Source organism: Telmatherina bonti, assembly GCF_933228915.1.
Source record: "Telmatherina bonti genome assembly, chromosome: 14".
NCBI lineage: Eukaryota > Metazoa > Chordata > Actinopteri > Atheriniformes > Telmatherinidae > Telmatherina > Telmatherina bonti.
Genome location: NC_136612.1, coordinates 14,464,509 through 14,481,045, shown reverse-complemented (window position 1 = coordinate 14,481,045; position 16,537 = coordinate 14,464,509). Strand labels below are relative to the sequence as shown.

Here is a 16,537-nt window from a genome sequence, read left to right as displayed (position 1 = left end):
TATTATATACTACAATATTGAATTTCCCTTTGGGGATTAACAAAGTGTTTTTCTTTCATTCATTTAATACTTCAGTCACATCGTGGCGCAAGATGCTTTTGACCAGCTTGACATTTTTATCAGGCTTTGAGTTGAACATTTGCAGCCTCCATCATGCTGTTTGCTGATCTTTTTCTTTTCATATTCCAATATATTTATTTTTCTTATAGACGAATCCTTTACCAGGTACTACCCCGAAGCCCACCTGCCTCTCAGCCTGCTGCAGGGTAAACCGGTTTACATAGAGCTGAGCCTGCTGGGTCCATCAGACCCCAACCTGGTGCTGCTGGTTCACTCATGCATGGCTTACACTCTGACTCCACAAGCCAGCTGGATCTCTTTTTATGATGGGTATGTTTATATGCAGATAAGGGGGGGGTACAAGTGAGGCTGGCGTAATACAGCTTGCTTTTCTACATTGCACCATTAGTCCAGGCACTAAGTAAAGACGGAGCTGTGTTCTGTTGACTCATATTTCGCTGTAAGTTTGCGGTAAAAGTTTGCAGCCACAGGCTAAATTGCAAGTGAATTCATCAGAAATGTAAATATCAGTGTGTCATCCAGTTGTCCCAGTCAGGGTTTTTCCCAGCTGCTTCCTTCTCCAAACATCCGCCACATCTGGAGGATTAAAATCACCAGCTTTCCCTCCCTTCCTTTGGAAAGTTTAACCTACATGGCTCCCGGAGGATACTCGCTCCTGGACCCAGAGGTGCTTCCCACTTAACATACAGCTGTTAACTGATCGTCTAAGAATGATTTCCAGTCAAGTTCAGGCTGAATACAGTAGGAATCATGAAAGTAATCACTTTTTTTCCCCCTTGTTTCTGGTTATTCAGGTCTACTTTTTATGCCTGTCAGAAAGATGCTTGGCTGCTGATGGAGACTGTAGGGTTGGCTGCATTAAAGGTAAGCTCATAAAGGTAATGTCTGGTTTAGACATGGAAGCTTTGTCAGACAACTTGGGACATTCATTAGAAACACTGTGCTGACGGAGCCTTCCTTCACTGCAAACGGCCTTCTTACAGCCAGATATTTGTGGCAAAGATCCTTTGAGATTTCGCAATCAGCCTGTTGTGAAATGACCTCGTAATGCTGGCTTTTAACTTCTGGGCAGCACTTCCAAATGAAGAAACTATACTGATTCTCTGAAAACACTCAGTCTGAAGTAATCCAAGATCAAAAAGTTGTAAATTTGTCAATAGTTTGTCTGCTTTGCATAAGGAAAGCTATGATCATGATGTTTCAACAATATAACACACATTTAGTGCACAATTATATAACGGCATGAAATTAAAGCGCGGAACAAGGAATGATCAGGAGAGTAAAATCTGTCTGCTGTTCAAGTAGAGGCAAACTACTTTTCAACAGAGATGACTGGTTCTATGTGGTCCAAAGCTTTCTAATACTCAGTATGGTTATTTATAGTGTAAAAGATGAATGAATGATTTCTACAGTTTACTTCAGGCAATGGAGATGTCGCCAAGATGTGGATACTTTGGAATTTTGAGAAGAAATGTTGAAATTAATTTGGTCTCTTGTAGAGTTTAAAATGAGTTTAAATGTTGTTCTGTCAGGATAGCAGGGTTAATAATTCAGATGGGCCGTGAGGGTCCTACTTTACGCTGCTTGGAGAGACTAAGTGAATCTGTTCCCTCAGATCTTCGAGGCAAGGTGGTCTCGAAGATGAATAGAGCCGCGTCTCCAGTCGGGAAAAGCTCCCTTCTAGTTGGTCTTTGTGGTCCTGACCAGCAGATACCAAACAGAGACAACTAGCGTCTCTTAAACAGTTCTGATCCAATCAGGGAAACTTCACCAGAGCATTTATAAAGACTTATATATTTTTTTTTAAATGTACAAAGAACCCCCTTCCCTACATTTTTCACAATCAGACCACAACAAAAAACAACCTCCAGTTACAGTATCTCTTTGACGTTAAGCACAATACACAAACGCATACAAAAGGCCTGTTTTACTAAATGATGTCTACAAAGCTTTAATAAGGTTCCCAAATTTTAAAGGTTTTATAAGATTTTCTCAGACGGTATGTTATTTTTTCCCAAGGGCACACAGCTGTTCATTCCTGTAAACCACATGGTCAAAGACGGGGGGGGGCATTTATAAAGAATATATCCGTGTACAGATCATATTCGGAGCAACGTTGAAAAGTTGATCAAAAGATCTAAAAATTTCCTTTTTGGCTTGTGCTGATGACTACTCGGCTGGGTTGCCAGGCAATGGGCGCTTCCCACTCAAGTTTCACTGGATGAACTCAATAATGCACGAAAAGAAGACTGGTCAAAACGTGAAGACAAACGAATAAATCAAGTTTGAACTTGTCATGATATCAATTCTTTTCTCTTTTATGCCTCATTTTTCTTCATTTTTCTCTTTAATTCCTAATTCTCAATGTTGTGGCATTTTAAACTAGACAGAGGAGTTACTTTGTTCCCCGTCACACACAACTTCATTATATTTAAACATACATGCAGTAAATTTCGCTTCACCTTGATATAACATGAAAACACAAACATGGAAATTATGAGTTTCTATAAAAATGTTGCCAACTCTGCATTAATTTGCTCGAGGTTTTAATTTCTTCATCTGGAAACAGTAGAAATATCTAAACTTTCCCTTTTGCTTTAATATTGATCACTTTCAATGAATAACTTTTTACTGAAGGAATCTCCTGAAAATCTTAACATGAAGAAATTTTATGAAGAAAAACTTGTTTAAAACATTCGTGTTATAAATAGCAGAAAAATGTATCCTTTTTTGGGTGGGTGTGTGTGTGTGAGAGAGATCAACCCTCTCCCTTCGCTTTTCCTTGTAAAGAGCCAGGTTTGTTTGTTCAACAAGAGGAGACTCGTCTCCATCAAGTCCAGCAGACTTGTTTGTAAATACCAGAAGTATCTTATCACGTTGGGCAGGAATGTGAAACTTAATTCCCAGTTAAAATATTCCTGTGAGGGACGAACCAGTTTGCAAATCATGTCTGGTTTTACTCGAAGCCAAAGTGGAACAAAGAGCTGCTTGTCATGGACATCATAAAGTCTTAGCCTGGGGTTGTCTTCCCAACTGGACATCGGGTCAAAGATCCTGGAAGAAGGAATGAGTTGGTTTCGCTTGGGAGGGAAAGAAGAAAATAAACGTTTAACCCTGAAATGGAAATTCACTGCAGCTCTTTTGAGATTCTGTTTTTTTTTTTTTGCAAGATTGAATCTTTTTATTTCAGCAAATTGTTGCTGCTGTTAAACGACGACCACGTCATGGTGGGGACGGATCCACATAGGTGTCATGGGGTTGTGGCTAGTCCACCTTGTTAGGTTAACATGAGTTCCACATTGACCCTAAACATGGAGTTGCTTCTATCAGTAAAGAGCGGTCAGTGTCGTCTTTTTCAGCTGTTGTCGTCATGTTGGCATTTCCTGCCACACAGCCGCCGCTCACCACACGCCTGTATTCATACATGTATGTTTATCTGTACAGACAGCTGTGGTGGGTGGAAGCCAGTGTGTGTCTGCTCCAGAGTCCTGACTTCTGACAGTCTCTTTCAGTTTTTCTTTGTAGCTTTTTAATTTTCTTTTCCCTTGCAGGTCCCAGCAGTGGCGTGAGATCTATGAAATAAAGACACTTTCACACAACTGCAAAATGCTTTCATCGTTTTAATGAAAACATGAACACAAACATCACTCACTAATGAATATATTTATATATATCTAAACAGAACTTGGTGCAATGCAACAGTCAGGAATGCAGAGAAGTAAAAACGAGCAGAAATTCAGGCTTTCTAAAATTCATCAGCCGCAGAAATCTTGGACAACATCGACTGAGCGAGCAAAGCTGTAAATTGACATTTTTCTCAGGATCTGTTCGCCCTTACAGAAAAGCTATGTTTCAGGGTTAATGGCACAAAAGGTTTCCATTTAGGAGTCTTAAGGTAAACCCTGCTGACAAAAAGCTTGCCAAATGTTTGTTACAAATGCAAATAAGGTGCCCAGCATGACGCTCTGGCCATCCTGTGGCAACAGACATCATTAATGCAGGAAATCGATTAAAATGCAGCTTTAATAAAAAAATAAAACTAGAATATCACAATTCCAGTGTACAGCTTTTAACCTAAAAATATTGACTAAAAACAAGACTTGCAGTGAAAAGCAACACATGTTGAAACCACCCGGCCAGGCGTGACGGCTCCGAACACGCTGGCCGGATGACGATACAGGAGATAAAAACAAGGCATCTTATTCAAGGTGTCGACTTTCTAGCACATAGTTACATGATCCCTTTTTATATATTTGGCGGTGATGTCTGCGAGTGGCCACAAAGTAGTCTGTGTAGCAACAGGTTAAAATAAAAAAGCTGCCATCATGTAGCACATGAAGGTTCAGTAACAAAGAAGGATCCTGTTTGAAGTTGAAATAATTCATGTTTAAGATGAAACTACTGGAACATAATGTGAAAAAGTCCCATGTTTACACATCAAACTCTGTGTTACTCTGATACGAAGTAAGAAATGTGGTTTCGTGGGATATTTTTAAAAACAAAAAGCATGTCTGACACAGCTTTGCTTGCAAAATGAATTACAAATTCATAGGAAAATCCGTAAACACTAATCTGCTGGTTGTCTCCAGTGATGCTCTGTGATGATGCAGTGGAGGGGAAGGGCTGGAAACCCGCCATCAATCCTCCTCCTCTTAGTACACAGTCGCATAATGTGTGGCGATATCCTGGTAGACTTTCTTCAGCTGCTTCAGGAGGATGATGGAGCAGACCAGGGCAGTAATCTGTCGTTCAGACACAGGAGGAGGGAAAGTAAAGAGCAGGGACAGGACAAAGCTGTGGAGGAGGTTAAACCGCCCAGCTGCTGCTGCTACTGAAGTGACTGCAAGCCAACTACAAAAAAAAGCACTGGTAAAAAATGAAAGAAGCCACATGTTCACTGAAGAAACGGGAAGGTGAAAAAAATAACTAATCCAATCCAGTTACCAGAAGAGCTGTGCAAAAAGAGGAAACACTAAAGCAGCTGCTTGGAGTGAGCGATGCAATCAGGAAGTAAAGCAAAAACAAAACGTCAAGTCTCTTCTAAAGCTTTAGGACCAAAGACAGAACTAGTTTTCTGCTTGTGTTGGGAAATGATGGATGATTGCCAAAAAAAAGAACTAAATAAGTAACCACTAATGCAATAAAATGATTAAATCACCCACTCATGCTGTGCTTGGGTATATGACAATGGATATCTCCTGTAACGGATCTGTGATCGTACTGACAGAAGCAGATGATTCTTGGTGCCAGAGCTTTGTGGTGTGAAATGAAAACCGTCCAAACGGTGTGTGTGTGTGTGTGTGTGGAAACTGACATGAACACACTAAGGCTGAGCCACAGGGATGCTGGCCATGGAGAGGGGCGTGAAGACCACTGGGTCCTGGTTGGGGTAGGGCGTGGCAACAAAGTCATGCTGAGGTGGATGAGGCGTAGCCAGGGCAGGGGTGGTGTTAGTCAGGATAATGTACTGAGGAGATGAGGTGGACTGGCCAATCTTTGAACTGAGGATCGAGCTGCAAATCAGAGCTACGATCTTTGGGAAGGGATGAATGGAAGAACAAGAGAAAATGTAAATAAAATAAGACACAGGAGGAAGAGTTTTAAGAAATATAAGGGTGAAGATGGAGTAGAACAGTCATTAGATTAAAAAAAAACAAAAAAAAAACTTGACTACCTAACTGTAATGGAAGTAAACAGCAGGAGCTTTTCCCCCTGTTTATTTATGCATCAAAGTCTGAACAAAATGTCACTTCATTTAATTTAATGTGTAGAATTTTCTCACCAAAAGAATTCCAGTTCCCACGAAGATGCCCATCACCAGTGGTGCCCTGCTGTCAAAGACGCTTGAGATGGTTCCTGGACAATTCTGTAGGAAAATGGGAGAAACTGAGAACCTAAACAGAAGCATTATTTAATCTGAAATAAAATGTCCTATTCTGCATTTCGTCACTGAATAAGAGAATCTCTCAGATGAGTAAAAGACATCATATAAATGCCCAGTTTCCATACTGGAGGACTTTGAGGTGTCCTCTAAACCAGGGATGCTCAAGGCCCAGTGTCCTGCAGGTTTTCCTAGTGTCCCTGCTGGAACACACCAGACTCGGACCAGCTCTGCACGTCTGCTGAACACACATCGACCTGAATCAGGTGTGTTGCAGCTGGGACGCTTCTCGATGACCTGGATTGAGAATCCCTGCTCTAAACTCTATATCACACTGTCAAAGGCATGAAGATTATAGTGAAGAGTCTTCGTCGCTCTGACGGGGCTCTGTGCACGTCTGTGCACGTCTGTGCATGTGCAGATCTGCCCAGAGCTTATGGGAAAACCGAAGCAAGCAGTGGTGTGTGGGGAAAAAAAAGTTGGTGTAATCATTGAAGCAACTAAAACAATTCCATGAAGGAAAACTTCTGTTTCTGACACATTTTTAGTCAGGTTTCATGTCATCTGTTCAAAACTGTACAAAGAAAAGCTGAGATGGTCCAAAGTTCCTGTCCAGCACTGGAGGAATGTTTCTCTTCCCGTTGTTCTGAAGGACGAGTCATTCGGCCTTTAAAGGTAGAGTCTGTAAGATTTTCAATATTTTCAAAATAAATTAACTAAAAAAATAATCATAATTAGATAGTTTTTTAAACATGTAGGTTCCAGTCTGTCCATATTTGATAAGTTATTAAATTACAAATTTAATTACTGACAAAGACCCTTCTTGAATGTTTTCTGACCAGTAAAAAGAAAAGTACTTCTTTTCCACCAGTAGGGGGAGTATAAGCCCATTTATTGCAGAGCGGCTCTGAGCTACAGCTCACAAGCGATTTCTCCCCTCATTGGAGCTGGCGAGGAGGAGGGGTGAGGGGTGAGTTTTACTCATTACTGCCAACCTGTGGTCGTTTGTGGAGGTAGCAGTTTTGTAGTTTTGCTCACGACCTGGTGTTTGCCACCTGGTGGTGGAAAGAATCGCCTTGAAATCTTACATACTCTGCCTTTTAAGGTAGAAGCTGGAGTTGGGCCAAACATGCACGTTACCAAGCTCATCAGTTCATGGCAGCAACTTACGGACATAACAAGCTTCTCCATGAAGCCGTTCGGCTTGGGACAGGTCTCCTTCACGATTTCTATCAGAGAGACGCCGGTCACACCACAGCAGTGGAGCTGCAAAAGCAGGGAGGGGGGGATAAACAAAGAGTTACAGCACTAACAAGTCTTACTGACATATCTGACATGTAATTTACTACAACGCCAGTGAAACCAGCAACTTCTAGCAGGCTAAAGACCACAGAGTCTGTTTATTTACATTTCACAAGAATCCATAAACACAAGTAAAGATGAAAACAGAAAAATGTGACTTTGTTACTTTGAGTGCTGAAGAAAACCAGATGAATGACCACGTGCAAATGCAAAGAAATTGGGCTTATTATCATATCGGAAGGAAACGGCGGCTGCTTACCATGTTGTGGATGAATGTGAGGGTGACGGCCATGGCTGGGTCTCCGCTGGACACGTACAGTGAGTACATGCTTGCGTAGAACTCCCCGAGCCTGTATCCAACCTTAACGACAGGCCGTTCACACACAGACAGCGTTGCCGTGAAATATACTGACTTCATTCACATTTTTTACATCCATTTTAAAACGTTTCTATTACCTTCTCACCTTTTCGCTGTTGGTGTAAGCAAGCACCCCGACGATGATCTCCGCTGTAGCCAGGAAGAACAGGAGGACGGCGAACTGCAGGGGCAGACAGGATGAAATGCAAAGTAAACAAACCATGCAAACGTCTAGCAAGGTTATCCAACACTGCAACAGTTTAATGTGCAACAAAGTATTAAAAAACTAAATATAAAATTATATGAACCCACCCCCCTTCTGACCTTTAAACTATGCTACAGATAAAGAAAGCCTCCCAACTTCCTGATGAAAACATGGCGTCGAGGTCACAAGATAAAAACAAAGGAGAAAACCTACAAAAAAAACCCTAAGAAAGTAGTTTTCTATTCCGTTCATGTTGTTTTAAGAAACATTGTCTCATCCAGAGGAATGAGTGGAGATCGTGGGGCGAGAGATGGACAGATAAAAGTCAGACGTACACAATCTTAATATTTCAGACATCTATGAGCAACTGAAGCAGGGGTGGGGAACTCCGGTCCTCAAGTCCTGCAGGTGTTTGTTTCCCTGCTGCAACTCCTCAGTCTTCATCAGCAGCGCTTGATGTCAAAGTCTGCTGATCACTTGTTGATTTGCAGCAGACAAACTCCCCCCACCAGCAGGACCGCCTTCTGACAGACGGGACTGGGCCACCCTGCCCTCAAGGATTTCCTTCTATTCTCCCATTCTTCCCAGCATCTATTTTTATCCACCGGTATGCCGGATGAGGAAACTGAAACAGTTCTAATATTTTGTGGCAAAAAAAAAAAAAAAGTGAAAAGAATTCAAAGATTTTCATAAACAGAAAGTGAAACTGTTTCTATCGGCTTCGCGGAGTAAAAAGAGAGATGCTCCTGAAGCAGAGAAGTTAGCACGAGGTGCCGCTCATCTGTTTACTGCATGTAATAACATCTTCTCAGTATGTTTATGGGACAAATGTCCCATTCTGGTGAACATGAAGACGTCTCTCAAGCCAAGCCTTCTGTCATGGTGACACATAACAGAGTTATTTAAAAGAAGACACCTGCATAAAACTATTACACGACTGCATAAAACTGTTACACGACCACACAAAGCATATGTGCAAAGAAATATCCGGATGTTTAAAGATGATTTATGAAGTGGTGGATATGATGTCAGATTAACACCTGAATTTATTTACAATTTTATAAAACAAACATAAATTCAGGAGAAAAATTGTGGGAAAAGACTGGAATTAAATAAAATATTAAATTAATTACAATTAATAAAAATAAATTAATAGAAGTAAATACACTGAATATGAGTCAATAAAATGGAAAACAACGGTCAACGGTGTACAAAAATAAGCTAAGATTATTTACTCATTGTGATAACATTTGCTATTTGACATCAGGTTCATGATCATTAAAAGGGCTTTATTACGCTGTTATGAGTTTTCTGAGCTTTTTACTAGGGCTGTGGCGATATGCTTTCATCCTGATTCAATTCCAATTTTTTGGATGCTGATTCGATTTAAATTGCGATTCTCATGATTCCTAAATATTGCTGATTTTTGTAGACTTAAAAACAAAAAACAATGTACAAAACTTTTTTTTTTTTTTTTGCTAATCATTTTTCTTGATTTCAATAAGAAACAACACAGTAGCCAGAGCATCATTCTGCTGCTATAATGCCCAAGAAGAAAAGTAAAAAGGATCAATAAAAACGATAAAAATGACCCAAAAAAATGATTATTTGTATTTATTTGAAAAAAAAAAAACCAAAACTACTTTTTCAACAAAAAAAAATTGATCATAAAATTATGAAGCAAGAAATTCCCGATGTCTGATTTTTTTATTTGATTTTCCCAGCCCTACTTTTTAGTGTTATAGTGCTGAATACTCAGAAAAATGAGCGACGCAGCTTTTTTTTTAAAAGTCACATAAACACACGTTTGAGTTTTCCATAAAGTCTCTACGTTTGATTTCCAGAGTTTTTTCTCCTTCAGTTAGTGATGTCGCCGGGGAGGGACTCCATGACGGGTTATCTTCTCTAGGTGGTGCACGTTCCCGAGAAAAAAACCAACACCCGCTTTCTCTGTTTCTGGCAGAGGCAGATCTGAGAGGATCTATGTAAAATAAAGGATTTGTGAAATTATTTCTTGCCCTTCTGGACTTGTATGTTCAAATAAATTAAGACTTAAATGTGCATAATAGAGACACAAGATAGCCAACCTTGTAAGAAAATGGCCACTATTAATCACGAGTGGAACAAAAAAAACCCAGCAAAAATCTGAATATTTGTCCCAAACTGTTCGGTTTGCCTCCATGTTTCACTCCAACGCTGCTGTGAAGCTTCACAGGACATTAAACCCTCTCGCTTTTTCTGTAAGAAGAGATTTGTCACTTGGCTCGGAGCTACAGCAACCACACACGAGAGCAAGAGTTCCTGATGGTGTCAACCTTAGCCTGAAATAAGTATTTTGCCACTTTAGTTGTTGCTCCCTTCATGTGATTTTAACCACATCAAGCCAAAAAAAAAAAAAAATCACTATGCTCAAGCAATCTTTGGCGAATAAACACGTTGCAGCAGAACACAGATCAGAAAACCAGAACTGGCACTAAAAAGCAGAACCGTCCTCACCACTTCCAGAGCACATTTTTTCTCACTGCAGGCGCCGTAGTCTCCGAACGCGACCACAATCAGCATCACAGAACCGAGAACGATCAGCACAGTAACACCTGAGATGTAAGGGGAAGAAAGTTTGGTTATGTTTTCTAGTTCATGTATGTTTTAACCTCTGGGGGGTGTGGAAAAAAATACAGCTGTCACTAAAATTGGTTGAAATTTACAAAAAAAAAAAATTTTGTTCATTATTATTATTAATAATAATAATAATAATAATAATAAAATGTATTATTATTATTATCATTGTTATTAATATTATTAATAATAATCTTTATATTCAAATGCAGGCTAAATCCTTTTTTTATTTTTTTTTTATTTTTTTTTTTACTAAATAATAATTTAGCTCATTTTAATTATCGATGACAGGGTGCAATACACTTTGTGTGAATCCCTGTGTGTGTGTGTGTGTGTGTGTGTGTGTGTGTGTGTGTGTGTGTTATGTATAAACCTAAATATACCAACCAATAACAAAGGCGCTTGAGTTGAGTTCCTCAATTTCAAATATCCCTCTGGTGTTGTCGCTGAACCTCAGCCAGAGTCCAAGTCCCAGGAAGGCAAACCCCACCACCTGCCACACAGGAAGAAAGAAACACACGTTTCTCTGTGAAAAAACTGTCACATCTTCATTTTTAAATATGGGGTTTCAGATACAGCCAACTGTGGAGGTCTTAAAGCCAGGTGGCTTAAGAATGGAGAGAAAAAACACAAAGGGGTAGAGCAGGACAGCTGCATGAACAAAAAGAAATTCAAACAAACATCATATAGAGGAGAACTGATGTTAGAACTGCATGCCATGCCCAGACATTTTGTCTGAATGTCAGAATAAAGGCAACATGAGCTGGTATTCCTGTGAAAACGAAACCCATGAGAGTCAGACGTCCCACCTGCATTCCTTACAACACACAAACTGAACATTTCCTTAACTCTGTCTTACAACAAACACAGCCTACAGCACTGAATGATCACAGTCGTTTCGATATATTTATTTATTTTATTTTATTTTTTCCGAAATTTGCCTTAAAGGTCTGCAAGCTGTGGTAAGGTAGCAAGCTTACCGCAAAGATGATGTTGAAAATGACGAGAATATATTTGCAGACGAGCCCGCATCCATCCAGAGCCATGATGACCAGCCGTCTGTGAAACTACGCACTTGTGAAGTCTGCAGATGGACACACGAATTTCAACAGTGCAGGCCTGTTTGGTGGGAAACTACACGTATACTCGAAAATGCACAGTCATATCATATACATAGTACCTTTATAAGTACAATAATAACAAGCATTATGTAAGATGTTGAATATAAATAGCTCGTTAGAGACCGAGCAATGTGTTTCTTGAAAAGAGATGAACGTACAACAACCTGACGGACATAGATATGTTCATAGCTTAAATGGAATCAAATGCATACCTGTATTTGTGGACTGATAAGTCGTATATTAATGAGATTTCCCTCTTGCACGCGAGACACTGAGACGTCCTATGGTACAGCTTTAACGTTTATCGGCCTTGACATGCGCCATGCTCCGCCTCTTCCACCTCGCTCAGTCTTTTCATTGGTCAAGACATATGACTGACAAGATTTAGCGCCAATGGGCAGGACATTGTCCTCGAAGAACAGTCCATGATAAGGAAACTTAAGGAAAACGAAAGCTAATTATTGTGCGTTAATATTTTAAACGAACTTAACGATACACACACACACACACACACATATACTATATATATATATATACTATATATATATATATATATATATATATATATATATATATATATATATATATATATATATATATATATATATATATATATATATATATATATATATATATATTTAAAATTGATGTTTAGCATAGAAACTATGTGTAATGATTTGAGCAGTTTTAATGCTCTGTGGATTTCGCCACAGACTTGGAAACGAAACACAAACCAACAAGAAACAAAAGAGGTGAAAGAAAGGACCTGGAATGTGTCAAACCCCATTCACTCCTACCAGTTTGTACAAACTAGTTTGCGGATTTTCTTTTAAAATATTGGTTTACCAAAAACTTTCTTTTTCTTTCTACTGATGTAGTAATCTCTACGATTGGCTTAAAGGAAACCAGCTAAACCACACACACTTATATATGTGTGTGTCACATGTAACACCTTTTAAGTGTAATCTCAAACAGTATAAACAACGTCCTTGTCCTGTTCTTTTTTCAGCTCATTTTTATTTAGAAATCACCTAAAAAAAACAAAAAACAAAACAGCTATGTCGTTTTTCTTTGTTAAATCTTTATTTAGATAAAAGAAATCTGAACCAATGGTGTCTTTGCAACAGGCTGCTGCTAAAGTACTGGACTGAACATGAATTAAAAATCAGCCAGGTTAAAAGGGAAGGTCATGAATTCAATTCAACTTTATTTATATATCGTCAAATCACGGCAATGCCATCTCAAGATGCTTTACAGACAGAAAAAAGAACATAAAGCCACTTCATAATAGCCTATGTAAGGAAACCAACAGATTGAGTTGGGGGTCCTTAGAGGGATAGAATTGAGACTTTAGCCTTAATCTCCCATCCTGAAGAAGCACAGTGGGAAGGAAAAATTCCCTTTTAACAGGAAGGAAACCTCCAGCGGTTAAAAATGAACCCTATGCGGAAGTGGATAAAATTGTAGTTCCCCCCTTCATCCACTGGGGGCTCCAAAACAGAGCAAATCCCCATAGACTCCCATGTTAAAAAGACCAACTTCACAGCAGAAATAAACATGTTTACAGCCTGGTTCAAAAATCCATTTTCGGTTATTAGGTCAGGTTTACCTTCATGACAACTGTGGGGGGAGTGAATTTTTTTTCTAACTCGCGCATTTTAAAGTAATTTAATCAAATCAAACTTTATTTGTATAGCACTTTTTGTGCTTAAAAACAATACAAAGTGCTTTACATTATAAAACAATTTACATCAAAATAGATAAAACACTAACACACATACACATCCCCTTTCACCCACCCACAACCACCCTCACCCATGCCCTATTTTCCCTGTAACAGTTAAAAGATGAATGGCCAGGTGCATTTGTACCAGATGTGCACCAGACAAGGAAACAATATTCTCAGGGAGCCTCTATACAAAGGGCTACCCCCATCCAAGTTCGACATCTCGAAGTTCGACATATTTATGGGCGTGTCCTTTTGATTGACAGGTCGTGATCTCTGGCTTCAAGTCAGAAGAACGTAGAACAACCGCGGTTTTTAGCCAGTTAACAACGTGACTTAGCTTTAGCCCGCTTACCTCCGTTAACTGATTAGCTCCTGTTATCGCCGGGTTAGCTCGGTTAGCTCTTAGCTACAGAAAGCTCAGAGTTCACTCTATGTCAGTCATCCACCATGACGCTCACGGCTTCCCTCTCAGCTCCACCTCTTTGCCCATATTTGTATTTTCCGGGCGAGACGAAACACGTGATGCTGCCAAGATGGCGATGGTAGGAACCGCCCACCGAGCTTCAATTCAGCTCTTCAGAAACCTACGGGTGACGTCAGGGAGGCTACGTCCATCTTTTTATATACAGTCTATGGTCAGAACCCGGCTCAAGGACAGGCAGCCATCTGTCTCTGCTGTGTGTGTGTGTGTGTGTGTGTGTGTGTGTGTGTGTGTGTGTGTGTGTGTGTGTGTGTGTGTGTGTGTGTGTGTGTGGAACCTTGATAGAAAACCTTGAAAGCTATTGCTCAATACCATTTTAGAAGATTACAAGAAACATGGACTCCTTGCTCTCAAAATACAAAGAAAGGTCTCTCAATCCCATCATTTGCTATAAAATACCAAAAAAACTGGGTATCCACCATTTATACAGTATTTTAACATTTTCAAGTCATTCAGAAGAGAACATAAACCCAGGTATGAAGAAAAACCACAGAGCCAACTGGCAGTAAAACCCAAACATGATCCTGTGGTGGGAACCAGAAGTGAAACTTCAAACTCGGCAACGCAAAAGACAAAGATTTCAAAAGGATCCACAAATGTTGATGCTTTGAGATTGACTTGAAAATCTTTACATGGTGATGTCACGGGTTATGGTGGAGGTGAGGACCCAAATGCAGGAATGGGAGGCAGGATGCTGAACAAAGATAATTTAATCCAAAAACAGGGCAAACCAGCAGACAAGCAAACACCATGAACCAGCAAACAGAACTGGAAAAAAAGGGCTAGAAATACTGGGTACAAAACAAGACACAGGTGAAATGGATGAACCAACGAGACCAGGTGAAAACTATGAACAGGAACAAAGGCAGCACAGGAAACAAGGCAAGGGAACTGAACAGGGAAAAAGTACAACATAAAACAGGAAACCAAAACTGAGAAAAACGCATGAAACATCATATCGTCACTGGTGAATCAAAATTCAACGTTGTTGTTGGACATCATGAATCTCATGCATATCTTGTCAAGGCAGTGACGTTTCCAGGAAATTTTTAATGGGTGGGATGAGATAAGATAGACGTTAGTGTGGAGTTGGGATGGAAACCATTGTTTAACAGCTTTGGGTCCTTTGTAAACCAAAAATCCAAACTATGTTTGCAGATTTTTAAGGATATATTACAAAATATGAACAGTGTAATACAAGAGTTTGGTAAGACAGACAGAACATAGCCTTTAATATGCCGAGGAGATACAAATTTTAAACATCAGTCTCTTGCAAAAGAAACACACATAAAGATAAATAAAAGCTCAACCGATCAACCAATCAACTCAAGTGAAGCTATTCGAAAATGAAATGTGGCTCTGTTGCTAAGGTAACAGAGGATTACCCACCAAACTCTGAGACCCCACCTTCTCCAAACCACTAAACTTCGTCTATACAGCCCTTTGTCACAAACATAAGAGCAACCTAAAATGCTGAAAAACACATAATGATACACAACATTTAAAACTATTTAAGCTATTAAAACTTTACATGTTAAAAATGGCTGCGATGGACTGGCGAGCTGTCCAGGGTGTACCCTGCCTGTCGCCCAAAGCCAGCTGGGATAGGCTCCAGCTTCCCCGCGACCCTGAATTGGAATAAGCGGTTCGGAAAATGAATGAATGAATGAATGAATGTTAAAAATGGATCATCATAGTTGCAAAATATGATAAGTAATGGAAAAGATGGTAATAAAAGCAATAAAACAGATGTTTATTTGTTTTTTTTTAATGAACTTCGAAAGCTACAAATCATAATTGGGATGGTCCTGGCTTAATGAGGGGACGACTTTGTTATTCTTGCAAAACAATGACAAAAAATATGTAGATATGACAACATCTTGACTTAATGGGAAGAGAAACTATTTGTGCCAAACTTTGTGGGTGAAAGTCATCAAATGTCTGAGATCAAAATCTTTTTTGTCTTTTTACTTGCATAACTTCTTTAATTCATTGCATCCAGATTTCCAGAGTGCCAACATCCGTGGGACCTCAACACACATTCTGCACTCTGCTTTTTACTTATTTCTTGTCACTTCTCAGACATTTGGTGAAGTAATCTCTTGTTACTTCATAACCATTTAGTAATAATGCAGGACATATCCCGTTTCAACACTCATAAGAAAAAATGGATCTTTGGTTTTGTCATGCTATGAAACCACAGATACTCTGAGAGATACCTTACACCACTGATATGTTATAACCTGTGAGGCCTGTGGCTGTATTAAGAGAGTAATAGTGTCTCCTGGCTTTAATCGGCTCTTGTCGGTGAAACAGGCGGCGGTGTGAAGTGATGTGACCCCTCCGCTGTCCATCATTGCAGGTTCAGTGGGTGGCAGGGGAGCAGGTAGCAGGAGAGGGAAAGAGGTTGATAGAGTGAGTCACAGAGATGGAAAGTGGAAATAAAAGCACACACCATGTGATACACTCACAGCTACTCATATGCACAAGGACACACACACACACACACACACACACACACACAGATGATGACACACTTACACATGGGCAGTCGGCCAAAAGTGATGGCAATAATTTTTTCTGAGTCAGGCGGGTGAAAAGAGAAATCAGTGCAGGCTCTATGACATTGTGGGTGTGTGTGTCTGTACTTGTCCTACTATCTTTGTGGAAACAAGTTAGAGTTTCAGATGATTAAAGTAAGAATACGTTGGAGGTGTTAGGACTATTTTTGTTTTTACTATACTCATACCTGTTCGTAATATG

The 16,537-nt window shown here is 39.7% G+C and overlaps 1 protein-coding gene across 3 annotated transcripts; it reads right to left on the bottom strand.

Moving 5' to 3' along the window:
* Window positions 1-3,774: 3,774 nt before the first annotated feature.
* cd9r (CD9 molecule related) lies at window positions 3,775-11,867 on the bottom strand. Of its 3 annotated transcripts, XM_079253004.1 has the most exons (10): window positions 11,777-11,867; window positions 11,424-11,527; window positions 10,831-10,936; window positions 10,324-10,421; window positions 7,729-7,803; window positions 7,524-7,625; window positions 7,133-7,228; window positions 5,864-5,947; window positions 5,396-5,614; window positions 3,775-4,823 (listed from the first exon to the last, which is right to left on the bottom strand). In XM_079253004.1, the coding sequence occupies exons 2-9, from the start codon at window positions 11,487-11,489 to the stop codon at window positions 5,405-5,407; spliced, it is 837 nt and encodes a 278-aa protein (XP_079109130.1). In that variant the 5' UTR covers window positions 11,490-11,527; window positions 11,777-11,867; the 3' UTR covers window positions 3,775-4,823; window positions 5,396-5,404. The 3 variants fall into 3 exon arrangements, with proteins under 3 accessions (XP_079109130.1, XP_079109129.1, XP_079109131.1); XM_079253003.1 differs by having other exon boundaries at window positions 3,775-5,614; XM_079253005.1 differs by lacking the exon at window positions 5,396-5,614.
* Window positions 11,868-16,537: the final 4,670 nt, after the last annotated feature.